General features: G+C 38.8%; 1 protein-coding gene across 2 annotated transcripts in view; it reads left to right on the top strand.

The window, feature by feature from the left end:
- Positions 1-12,994, top strand: part of SLC24A4 (solute carrier family 24 (sodium/potassium/calcium exchanger), member 4) — a 92,196-nt gene that overhangs the window by 72,142 nt on the left and 7,060 nt on the right. For both annotated transcript variants that reach the window (XM_014957681.1, XM_014957682.1), the window contains exons 13-16: positions 6,431-6,597; positions 8,864-8,978; positions 11,121-11,233; positions 11,862-11,927. In XM_014957681.1, the coding sequence (XP_014813167.1) occupies positions 6,431-6,597; positions 8,864-8,978; positions 11,121-11,233; positions 11,862-11,927 (461 nt within the window). The remainder of the gene's footprint in view (positions 1-6,430; positions 6,598-8,863; positions 8,979-11,120; positions 11,234-11,861; positions 11,928-12,994) is intronic.

Below are 12,994 nucleotides of genomic sequence, written 5' to 3' on the forward strand. Positions count from 1 at the left end.
TTGAGAATTTTGATTCCTCTTTGTAGTTGTTCCTCAGACTCTCTTTTTGGCCTGCTTTATTGTGTTTTTGCCAAAGTTTGGAAACCCGAGTTAGGAAGAGAGCTAGCTTCCATAGCTTCTTTGGTGTTGTAAGAGAGAAGTTCTTCCAAGAAGGTAGTTCAGAGTAAGACATAAATGTAGTATTCTGAAATACTTTTTTTTGGAAGATCTTCCTCTTCACACTGTGATGGCACATTTATCTTAGAATTTTACTTCAGAAAGCAAGTGTGCTTCTGAGGCACATCTCCCCGTAGTACACTGTTTTGCATCATGTTCTCGGAGCTCATGAACCAGACTCCTTTTCTAGAAAACTAAACTGGAAAATGTGCTCCAGAAGAGCAACAAGTGTGCTCTACCTTGGAGGAGAATACGCAGGGTAAATTGGAAGAGAAGCGGGTAAGGATTTAATTTAGTAACTCATCACTTCTCTCTAGAAGGGCAAAGAAGGATTTGAGTCTGTAAATCCCATTTCTCCCTTAAAAAAAATGCATCAAAGTAGACAGCAAGGTTAAAACATATAAAATAAACCATACCAAAATCCAACCAGGTCAAACAAGATATGGGGAGTAGCTTTGCTCAGTTACATTTCACTTTTGTTGAATATTGTCCTGTGTAAGCTTATAGTATCTCTGAGAGTAAAGCTTGTTTCTGCATCTGGAGCAAATTCTTTTTTCCAGACCAGTTCCCAATGTATCAAAAAAATGTCTTTAAGATAAGATTATTGGCATAAATCTGAATATGTAAAGTGTGATAAAGGCAGTGGCTGAAAATAGAAAACTGGGTTGTTTTGGACAGATCTCATAGTCTGGAATTTGGAACTTGGATCTTGGAAAATGGAACTTCCGAGAAAAGTGTCAGTAGTTTGGAAAATAGTCTGTTTTGGCTGAGGATGAGAAGTAAAACCTCGGTATTTTCCACAGGAAAAAAAAAAAAGAATTGTTTCCAGTGCTGTGTTGCAGGAGGGTTGCAATAAGAATGTTTTAATTTGTCAACTGCCCACTTGGAGGGCTGGCAAAGGTTGGGCTTTGGATACCCTTTCACACACTGCGTAGCCTGTCTCTAGTGTGGTAACACAGGGAGTCTCTTGCCTCAGTTCCTAGGGAAGGTTGCAGAGCTGAAACCAATAAGGATTTCCCAAGAAGGTGGAGAGGCAGCTGTTGTGTTAATTTTTCTAACAGCAAATTGAAACCGTTTTCTTATTTTGCAACAGAGGCATTTTTCAGTGGAAAATAAGTCTGATGGAAAATTCACAATGGATCTAGTTTGTGATATCTATTTCAGTTGTTTCTATGTTGAGTCTCATACTTGGGACAAAAATTTACATTCCTTTGTTGTGTTTTGCATACTGCACATGCTCAGAAATTAATTAGGCTTTCAGATTGGCTAATTTACATTTATTAAAGTTTTCCAATCGGTCTCCACTCTGATGAACAACAGCACTTTCCAGCAGAAATTTACTTGCTGTCTGGATTATTACAAAGCTCCCAGTGTGGAGGTGTGTATGTTACTGTTGCCATTTTCAGGTTGAGATTGGAATTAATACTGCTAATGATATGTGGGTGTAAATATATCTTTGTAAATATAAAGCCTAATTAGGACCAAGGGGACAGGTGATTTAAAAATCACTTTATGCTGGGAGAACAGTTGAGGGTTTAGTTGGGTTTTTTCAAATAAAAATGGTAGATTTAAAAATATAAAAAAGGAATTTATAAAGTGGAGCACCAGATAAATCGGCAATAGTAATCTTTCTAGGCCAGCCTGGATGTGCCTTATTTTTCTTGTAAGTTTACCATTGTCAAAAGCAAAATCCTGGAAAAGTAGAAATCAAGAGCGAACTCCAGGAAGCCTTTCTTATTTTGCAGATAGACTTAAATTAGAGAAAACCTTTCCCATTTTTCAAGTTATCTTAAATTAGAGATTTGTATGAATTTATAACAATATAGTTATGAAAATCCACTGTGCCAGTTAGATTCATTCTTTTCTTTATATTCATTTTTTTCATTATAATTTTTTTAGATCAGTCAGCCACTAATTGCCTTGTGTAAGGAGATGCTTTTTTCACATGTGAAGGTTGAGGCACATTTTGAAGTAGGGAATGGGTGGAGCAGTGGTCGATGCTTGACTGCCACACTTCTAAAGGGGAGACTAAGTGGAAAACTAGCAATTTTAACTGGCTACAGCAACTTAAATCTGACTTCTGACGATGTAGGTGCAGACTTAAGTCTGTCTAAGCTCAGAAAAAGTGTTTTCTGTGCAGCTTATTGACTGTAGGACTACACGGACATGTAGGTTGTCTGCACTATATGTGTTTGGAAGTTCTGTTTCAGATTAACTCTAGCCTGGTCCATGTCTGTTATTATTTGGAGCACTTCTAAGTTTCTGCCTCTGTTTCAGCTTTATGCCAAGGGAATCTCATTGGTGTGATGCAAAGCTGCTCCATGGTGCAAACTAAAATACAGTAAATGGGGACAATAAAGGGATTTACTTCAAGGGTACAGTTCTGATCTGAATGAAAACGGAAATGTAGTTTTACGCTTTTGTACTGAGGTCCTCTCAACTCTTTGTGAATGTTGTGAATAAGACCTCATAGTGGCCTTCCAGTATCTGAAGGGGGGCTACAAGAAAGCTGGAGAGGGACTTTTTACAAGGCCATGTAGTGATACGATGAGGGGTTATGGCTTCAAACTGGAAGAGGGTAGATTTAGATTAGATCTCAGGAAGAAATTCTTTACTGTGAGGGTGGTGAGACACTGGAACAGGTTGCCCAGAGAAGTTGTGGATGCCTCATCCCTGGAGGTGTTCAAGGCCAGGCTGCATGGGGCTTTGAGCAATTTGGTGTCGTGGGAAGTGTCCCTGCCCATGGCAGGGGTTGGAACTAGATGATTTTTAAGGTCCCTTCCAACACGAACCATTCTATGATTCTATGATACAGTATTTTTCCTGTAAAAAGGCACTTCCTTTAGTGCCTTTAGGAAGTATTCCTTTCCTTTCAGTGCTGTGATGTGTCTTGTTGACTTCATTCACCAGGACATTATCTGGATGTTAAAGTAATTATTGTGAGAGTAACATCTGGAAAGATGACAAGCCCAAAGCTGTATTGAAAATTAGCAAAGAGCTGTTTGTTGTAGGGCTGCTGCTTTATTTTCAGAAACATTGTAATCAGGCCTTTCTGTAATGATACGTCTCTGAAATACACGGTATGCTCGGCTCCCAGATATGTGGAGAAACAGAAAAATGGATCTATAAAGTAGGAAAACAATTTAAGGAAAAAACCCCTAATCTTTTACAGTCTTTTACAGTAGGGTGAAATAAACAGAATATAGACCGGTGTTGCTTTCTGTATCAAGGCAATATTCTTTCATTATTGCTGTGGGAGGTGCAGCAAACAAAATACACCTTTTCTCAGCTCTGGGTTTCCACAGGAGCCTTCAGAGCCAGGGCTCCCAGGGGTGGCCAGTACTGCTATTAAACCAGCTCAGCTAAGGCCTTGAATTGGAACTGTTTGTCTGTTTTTGCAGAACAGCTATGTATTGAATAATAGTCTTAATGAGAATGATAATTTTTTTTCCTTACATAGGTACTAGTGAGCTTAGCAACAACCATAAAACAATTTGTGATGAACTAAAAGCATATTCCAATTTAACAAATTCATCACTAAATCATTTTAATGATTATTTTAGAGCGGGTGGTCAAAACCAAAATGACACAGCAGCACAAAAAGAAATTTCAAAATAAATAAAATTTAAAAGAACCCCAGCATTTCAAGCTGTATATTGTTTGTGTATTCATCTAACCCAGGTGAAATGAATGAAGCCTTTTATATCTATACTTAAATATACTTAAGGGTTTGTACAGAAGTTATAAAAGCTGGCAAACCCTGACACAAAAGAGAAGCCAAAGTGAAGTGTGTCAAGTTGGCTGCTTTGGCCATGTTGGTTCAGATCTATTCCAGGCTAACTGCAAATGTCCAGTCAGCTTCTCCATTAACACGACAAAACCCACAGTCTGTTCCTGTCTCAATCCTGGATGCTGCGTAATGAATGCAAATATCACGTCCATAAACCATCTAGCTGTAAAAACCAGTTCTGACTCCTGGCATTGTGTGATTAAAGCAGCACAGCTAATAGAGCCAGGAGTTTTAACCTGACACGCGTCCATTCAAACCGAGCGACGATAAGGGAAAAGCACGTCCTCCTCCACTAATATTTTGGTTTTCCTGGGACTGAGCAGGCGTAGCAATGCCAGGGGTGAGGTGCTGTGAATTCTCACAGTTAAGCATTTGTTTAAGTAATTCAGGGAACTAGACAGGATCCCTGACAAGATACATGTTCCCCAGCAGAGGCCGAGTGCATCTGTTTATTCTCTATTTGTTCTCCAGGCATTTTTGTTTTCTTTTATTCATGCTATTGAAAAGAGAAACGGGGCTGAATCTCCGGTGTGTAGCAGCGCTGAAGTCAGTCAGTCCGATGACACCCACATCGGATCAGAAGTGGATCCATAATTCTTTTCTGTCAAGCAGTCGCCCACTCGCCCTGCATTTGGAATTAGGCACTGAGGAAATTACTGGCCTAGGCCACGCTGACTTGTTTGACTATGAACCAAGCTTAGCAACTTGAGTAGACAAAGAGTAAAGATTAACTAGCAGGAGTCTTTTAATGACACAAACTGTAACAAATTAAACAGGAGGAGGTATAGATTGCTGTAGGACATTTACAGCTTTGTTTACAGAATTCAAGTGAGATGTGACCTAAGAAGTGTCATTTTCTGGACACAACAGATAAAAGATAACTGCTTTAAAAATCTGTATAGCAGTGTATGTGACCAGAGGGAAAAAGGACTTTCCTGTAAAATCTGGAGTAGATCCCCAGTGATACATAAAATTCGAGAATTACAGTTGACCCTGCAAGACTTCAGTAGTTTTATGTGTTAGAAGTTCCACAGACACAAGCTAAATGGAATAAAGAGTCAAGCTTAGTCTAAGATCTCTGGTGGGTTGATGGCCTGTCAGAATTTGCAGTGAAATCTCAAGTTAAGGAGCTGATTCATAACTTAAGACAATATAGTACTAGAATACATACCAAGTAAATGAATAAAGACTTGCATTTGGACTCACCAAGTTAAAGTAGACTAGTAAGTAGCCTCATAAATTACAAAAGTATTATTAATTTTTAAGTGTTTAATATTTAATTTCACTGCATCTGGTGCACACTGGTCCAGAGGACAGATTACAATCCAATTAAATTCACTGACAAAAACTTCCATTAAACAAATCCTAAATCACAGTGTCTTTGCCGAAAGAAATTTGCTGGTGAAATTAATGGGAGCTTTCAGTGGTTTTTACATGCCTGTTATAATACAGCTAAATAACTTCACTGGAAGATGTATCTGATTATTTTCTCCAATGCAATCAGCCATTATATTTAATGTGGCATATTTTATTAGGTCTCATGCATATCATTATCAGTTAATGAGGGAAATCCTTACTAGCATAATACTAAAACCAAGTAAAGAAAATCCAAATGAAATCCACCATGCTGTTGGCTGTGATACTCTGGTTTAGCCTGGTAAAAAATTTGTTATTCTACTTGCAGGATACCTCATGAAACATATAAGTGCCCCACTTATTTATGGCCCAATTACAAAATAATTCTCTTTTGCGTATTGAGACTTATGTGCACATTTTTAAAAAATTAGAAGGTATGTACTTGTCTTCAGTAATGACAGTTCTCTGGTATTTCTCACCAGCTGATTTTGGAGAACTGTACAAGGGAAGTCGTTATCTTCAGTTTCCATTTTTAGAGGAGAAGAGACCATCTCAAGGTGGTGCTGTATGCAGTTGGTGAGAGTTAACGAGTCTACATCTCCTAAGTACCAGTTTAAAGTTCTGCCCAAGTGACCACAGTGGGAATGTGAAACAAGTCTGTCATGATCAGAGATTGGGTCTGTGCTTCTGTTGCCTGTGAAAGTATTTTCTGCTGCTACAAGTTATTTTCACTGCAAGGATTTCCATCTTCTTTTTTTAAAGTGAAGGGGGTGGGCTTTTTTTTGCTGTTTGGTTTTGATTTTTTTTTAAATTTTGAATTAATAGTAATAAAAGTACTTGGAAGAGCAACAAATCTGACTGTTAATTTTGATTTTAAAAGCAGCTATGCTTTTAAATCATTGCAATTCTTTTGTGTGTTTACATAGACCTTGGCAGGCTTAACTATAAGATGCAGAACTTGTCTGAGAGTGACGAGAGCAAATATAGATGAAAGGTACGATGGAAAATGAGCTGATGTGCACAGTTGCACATCCTTCTGGGATCATCTGCAGCGTTCAAAGAGGTGTAACTGGGCCTGGGATTGTGATGGGAAAGCTAAACTGGTTCTTTCCTTTCTTTGTCTTGCAGATGGAAAAATGAACAAAATTAAATGGATTTTGACATGGCCATTGATATTCGTGCTCTTTTGCACCATTCCAAACTGCAGCAAACCACGCTGGGAGAAGTATTTTATGCTGACATTTATCTTATCCACTCTCTGGATTGCCTTGTTCTCCTATTTCATGGTGTGGATGGTAAGTGCATGTAGCAGGACTTTCCATACCGAGTGAGATGTGCAGCTCAAAATAGATAATAGACCTTTGTGTATTTGTTAAAGAAAGACATGTAATTGTAGTGCAGTCTTCTCAGCTCATACTCCTAATTATTATAATTCTAGCTTTCTGCTACTCTTTTCTGAACAAATAATTGAGCCTTTACTGTATAGGCCCAATACAGTACAGGAAGGTTGCAGCTTGATTTTCAAGAGAATATGGACATCCAGATCCTATTAGTAAAAGGGAGTTTAAATGAAAATGTTTAACCCTCATCAGCTGAGACGCTTTTAGAAATTTGGCTACAGGGTCTGGTACTGAAACATGCATAAAAAGCAGATGGATGGCAAAATTTGAAGGCTCAGAAGTGGTGTAAAATACATTGAGTAGACTGGAATAATGCAAGAAAATCCCTCTTAGTGAAAAGTATTATGATTGCTGATATGTTCCCATTTGCCGTAGGTCTGTGAGAAGCAGTGTATCAGGTGTAGCTCTGTAAATTGTCAATTCAGGTGCACATTTACTTGAAGATTTGAATAAGTTCCTATTTTTTTATCTTGCCTTTTTCCAGTTTCTCAAGTTTACTTTTTCAGTCAGAGAAGAAGTATGAATAGGAAGGTTCTTCAAATAGTTTCTGTCGTGGAAAAATTAGCCATAGTTCTGGAGTATTGAAAGCTGACTTTTTCTACACTAAAAGATGGAAAACTAAAAAGTTGTATGTACTATAACTGGAAAATCAGTAGGGTGTGCTGCTGAAGAATTTATATGCCCATTTCTTCTTTTAAAGAAAAATATAGTTAAGAAACCTTCAGCTGATTTCATACTGGAATGTATGTATTGTCTCACACATATACACTCATAGTTATTTATGTATATATATTCTTCTAGTCATGCATATGGAAGAATTTTTTGTTCATGAGCTCTTAACCTGCAAAATCTTTTTTGGGCCGAGAACATCTCTACCTTCCTCAAATGTGTCAGGCATTTGCAAGCTCCTTTATGTTAACTGTCATGGAAGATTGTATTTTCTATATACTTTTTGCAACTTTTTGTGTAAGTTTTGCATTGTAAAGTAATTGTCTTTTCTCTTGGTGTAGACTCTGTTGGAGAAATTCATATGCCAGCCATTCATTCTGCCTGGCATAACGGTGTCAAACCTACACATTCATTTCATGCCATATGTCCTTTGCAAGACCATGCTCTCTACCTTGGTTCCATTTGTAGATATCCCCTTCACGAATGGAGATGTGCTCATGAAGGCTGCAACACAGCTTATTTTAAGAGGCAGCCAGACCTTAATGCCCCATTACCACTTGCAGCAGGAGAATCATGCCCACTTCTCTTTTTGAGTCATGGCTTGCCCCTGAGAATAAGGTTTGTGAGTGGGTTCCTAAAATACACCTTTTCTTTGGCAAAGGGTCCAGTTTTCCTCATGTAAGAGACTGGCAAACGATTTCAAGAAAACAACACAGACCCTTAAAGGCTCCCACCCTTAGCAGTCTTGGCAGGAAAGCAGCTGCCTGTCCATGATTCAGTCTTCTCACTCTCAAAAGGCTATTTCCTTTTCAGCTGCCTCTTCAGCCTTTTTTCTTGATGCGTTTTCAGCCGCCTTTGGACGTGCCAGCTAAATACAGTTCCCTGTTCCTTCCAAGAGCTCTGCTACAAGCTTCAGCCAGTCCCTAAGATCTTTTAAAGCTGCATCTGGACTCTCAGGGGACAGTATAACCAGACTTGGTCTCTTTGGGATTATATCAGGAGTCATGCAAGAAACTGATTCCTTCTTCATGTGTCAGGATAAAATAAGCTCTTTATGCCTCTGCCATAATATAATATATACCATAATATATACCTCTATCATAATATAAGTTGGTTCTATTATTTTTTGAGAAAAGAATCTCTTAGAATCCTGCCATTCTTGGGAAAAAAACCAACAAACCCAAACCTACAGGTTGGATTATGTCTGTCCTCCTCCTTAAAAGATCGGTATGTCCTGTTAGAATTACAGAAAATGAAGCTTTTTCTTGGCTCATAAATGTTGAATAATATGACCCAAAGTATTTTTCCTTTTCATAGGGTTGGTTTGGGGCTAGTTATTCCACAATTATTTAATTTACAGAGATGGATAAGTATCCTGAGTCTAATCCTGTCAGGGTCCACAGCAGAAATCAGTTAAGAGTATGCCATAACTGTATTGCAATGAGGAGACTTTCCACATATGATAGGTTAATCTATTTTCCTCACTGTTCAGGTAACTGTGATTGGATACACCCTTGGGATACCAGATGTGATCATGGGCATTACTTTCCTAGCTGCAGGAACCAGCGTCCCAGACTGCATGGCCAGCTTAATAGTAGCAAGACAAGGTATTGTGTCTGCTGAAGCATGAACGCTCTATGATTTGCTTCCTCCCTACACACAAATGCTCAATGCAGTTTTATTCTTTTTTGCTTTTATTTTTTACTGTTTCAGAGCCTTGTTCAAAGCCAAAACACTTTGCTAATTATTGTAAACCAAAACAACGTAATCCCTGTCCTTGTATCTTTTGTTTATTGGGACTGGGCACACCATAGCATTCTAGAAGGCCATTCGACACTCAGATATCCCATGCGTGGTGTGTATCAGTCAGGGTAAAAAGATAAAAGTAGTAGACAAAACTGTACTATTAGCTATTAAAAAACTACGTCAAAGAACATATGTTGACCAGCACTTGTCTATGTGAAACTTACACTGATTTCTAGGAGACCTCTCAAAACAGGGAAATGAAGTGGTTTAAGAGGATCTGACAGAAGTGATGTTGCTCCAGACATACTTCTCATCGAAATGCAGACCTTTCCCCCATTGGGGTGTATGAGTAGCCACACTGGAAAGGGCTTTAGATAAATGTCAGCTATGTCCTCATCGGCTTTCCAATTGAAATGTCAGGGGCTTTCTCATGTATCTTTAAGTTTTGATTAAGGCTCGCTACAGTTACTTTTTCACTTGAGAAATACCTGTAGCTGCATCCCTTCCTGTTGTTGAAAAACATTAAACCTGACAGTGTGCTCTCCTGGACTGCAGTAGAATAAGAAAAGGTCCTAATTGTATTCTTTTCCACTATTCCAATTCCCATAGTATTTTTTTTTCCCAGATAACAAGATCTCCAGCACACATCACTGGGCAAACAACAAGGGTTCTGAAATGATAAATTAAGTACTCAAAAGCTCCACCTTTGTAGTTTGAGATAGGAGCAGTGCTGTTAAATTTTGCTTGATTGAAAAGAATTATATATTTAAAATATTTAATTTTCCAACTTGTATTACTTGTTGTGTGCAGGAAAATCTCACAAAAAGCATTACAAAAAGTGTTCAGGATTCTTATGGAACCCCTTTCCTACTGAATTAGTTGTCCATATGTAGTATTAAAGTGAACAGTGAACAGATTTTTACAAGAACAGAGGAAAACATGTTACCTTTTTAAATGAACAGACTGCTTATTTAGTTTATTTCTTCTTTAGTATTAGGCAGCACTACTGTAGGGATTGTTTCCTCTGAAAGTGAAGGTTAGCAATAGTTTGGCAAAAAGCAGCCCCATTCTCTTAAAGCCAATACAGGGACTTTGCACTACTTGAATTCAAGACAGGTGTTTACTGACAGATTGCAGACAAATATCTAAAAAGTAGAGATTGACATAATATGGATACAAAGCATAACCTTTCTCTCACCAACTTCCTGTAAGAAGATGCTGTACTTAACAGTGCAGTAGTGTCTGTCTCCACTTTGTGTAATCTAAAAGTATTTGAGGGACATGTCCCGCTTACATCAGAGTTCCTCTTCCTTTCCAGTATTCAGTTTGTGGAAGTGATGCAATAGTTTCATCACTTAAAGCACCTGAAGGAAAACTAGCAGGGGCAGAGAAGAATTCTGCCTTCCTCACATCCATTGACTCTGGTGCACAATGAGATGCCAGCCACTGATGAGCATGAGGAGTAGATTTTGAGTAATGCCTAGGGACTTCACCACTATTCACTCTTTTTTTCCTTTCCTGTAGCATTTTATTGTTCCTGAAGTGAAATCATTGCTGATTAAGCCCCACAGAAGTGCTTAATAGATTTGACTACCATCTGGCTGGGTTCTTTTCAGGATCATTTTCATCATTCACATGAGATGAAGGCCATGTGTCCACATACCAAATCCAGTACATAATCTCCAGATTCCCCATGGCTGCAGACTGCCTAGAACAAGACTTGGGTTTTTTTAATTGGCATTGAACTTGAATGCTGAGTGGGTACCACACACCCAGTAAAGACTCCAGCACACAAGGAAGATGTAGTTGGAGTGAGCAATTTTTGCACCTTTTTCAGAAGTTGTGTGAAGATTATGGAAATTGCCTCCCTACCTCACATACTGTGGCCAGTTTGAGGGGACTTGGATGAATGTGGATCACTCTCCCTTAGTTTCCTCTGGTACACAGAGTAATGGTCCTATACTTTGTTTTTACCCAAGAGGTTGTGTGTTTTTTCTCTGCAGGCCTTGGTGACATGGCAGTCTCCAACACAGTAGGGAGCAATGTCTTCGACATTTTGGTGGGCCTTGGCGTTCCCTGGGGTTTGCAGACCATGGCAATTGATTCTGGATCAACTGTATGTATACTTGGCAAATCTTTAATTTGACTTCTTTGCCTATTAAAAAGAAAAAAATTCCTAAAAAGAAAGCATGCAAATAAAACTTAAAAAACCAAACCAACAACCTGCTGAGCATGTTATTGATTGCTAAATAAGGTGTCATTTCTTTGCTAAGGAACCAGAAGTTGAGGAACAATTCTCCTTCCACAAGCTGCAATTAATTCCCAGTTTGTCAGCTGGAATACATCAGAAAAATAGTGCCATGGATATCTGTTCATGGCTCTGTCATTTTCCTACGTCACAGCTTCAAGCACACCTGGTTGTCTCTCTGTACCTTAGTATTTTTGTCTGTAAGATGAGAATAACAGCTCCTCTCCTGAGGATCTTTTAACATAAAATGCGATTTTTTTTAATTTTTTTTTTTTTTATGGAGGTGGGATTACTTATACATTTGTTTTGATTCCTTAATCTTCCTGTTCTTCGTTATGATAAATTTGTTATGAATTTTCATAGTTTGAAATGTGTCAGTCACTAGTCACTAAAATAGACGGTGGACCATAAATCAGTAAATTGATTTCTGACTTCCCAAGCACAGGTATTATATGCTGAGAGTTTTAAAGGTCTCTTCTCTGTCTGATTCCCACAGGTTAAGATCAACAGCAAGGGACTGGTCTATTCAGTTGCACTTTTGCTAGGATCAGTGGCACTTACTGTAAGTATTTGAGTGTCTCCAAGTATTCCAATTGCAAAATACTTATTAGGTATTTACACGTTATAGAAGGACAAAATGGAAATTCTTATTATCCCCAAAGCATTGGTTCTTATAGAGTATCATTCTTGTAGCAATACCATGAGTTGAAGAGCTGCCATTGTCCTCAGTGAGGACTGAAATCTGACATTCAGTGCAAGAGATGCTGGATACATGTAGGTCCCATTGATCTCGGTGGCAGTGTTGAAACTGTGACATCCAATAATACTTTGCTCCTGTGTCCAGCTGCATACCCCAGGCCTTCTCTACTTTATGTTGGGACAAGACTCAGGGGTGCTTTATCTCCCTTTGTCCTTGCCTCTGATTTCCAAAACCAGCCTGGACTAGTCAAGTGCTATAGCCAGAACCCTTGATGAGTAGTCTGTGAGGACTGTGAACCTCAGGAATTTGAGCAGGCATGCTAAATGCCACTCAGCATAGGACACTTACCGTTGTAATACATGACTAATTAAGGTGAAACAATATTTTTGTTTCAAAAGTCAATTTTGCTGGTACTTAAGGTCTGATCCTGCTGACTCCCAGAGAACCCTCTGTGGGAAGAATCCAATCCCAAAGGTATAAAAATATCCACTTATACTAACGTCTTTCACTGAATGCCTGTGGAGGCTCTGTAGAGGAGGGGATCATCACTGGAGGTTTCACTGTTGCATGACAAGGTCTTACAAAACTCCACATCACCTGTGCATGACTTAAGTGATAGAATGACCAAGGCTGTTGACTCTGCCACTAACTTCCTAATGCATTTGGTGTAGAAGCTGTGGGAGCCTGTTCTTCTGTTTCTTTATCCCTGGTTCTACCATGCTGCACAGTGCCTGTGAAAAAACAAAGATGTTCTGTAGACGTTTTTATTTGATGTTGCTGCATGCATATTGGTAATTGGCATTTTGGAAAAAAGTGGGAGGGTTATGCAGATGCATTACCATGCTTAGCTGTTGATGCTTTTCTGAAGACTCTTTTCATAGCGGAAGCCACCTGAGTTTGAAGCATCTATTGTTGTCTCATTTGTTCTG

Source organism: Calidris pugnax, unplaced genomic scaffold (assembly GCF_001431845.1).
Source record: "Calidris pugnax isolate Ruff unplaced genomic scaffold, ASM143184v1 scaffold211, whole genome shotgun sequence".
Taxonomy (NCBI): domain Eukaryota; kingdom Metazoa; phylum Chordata; class Aves; order Charadriiformes; family Scolopacidae; genus Calidris; species Calidris pugnax.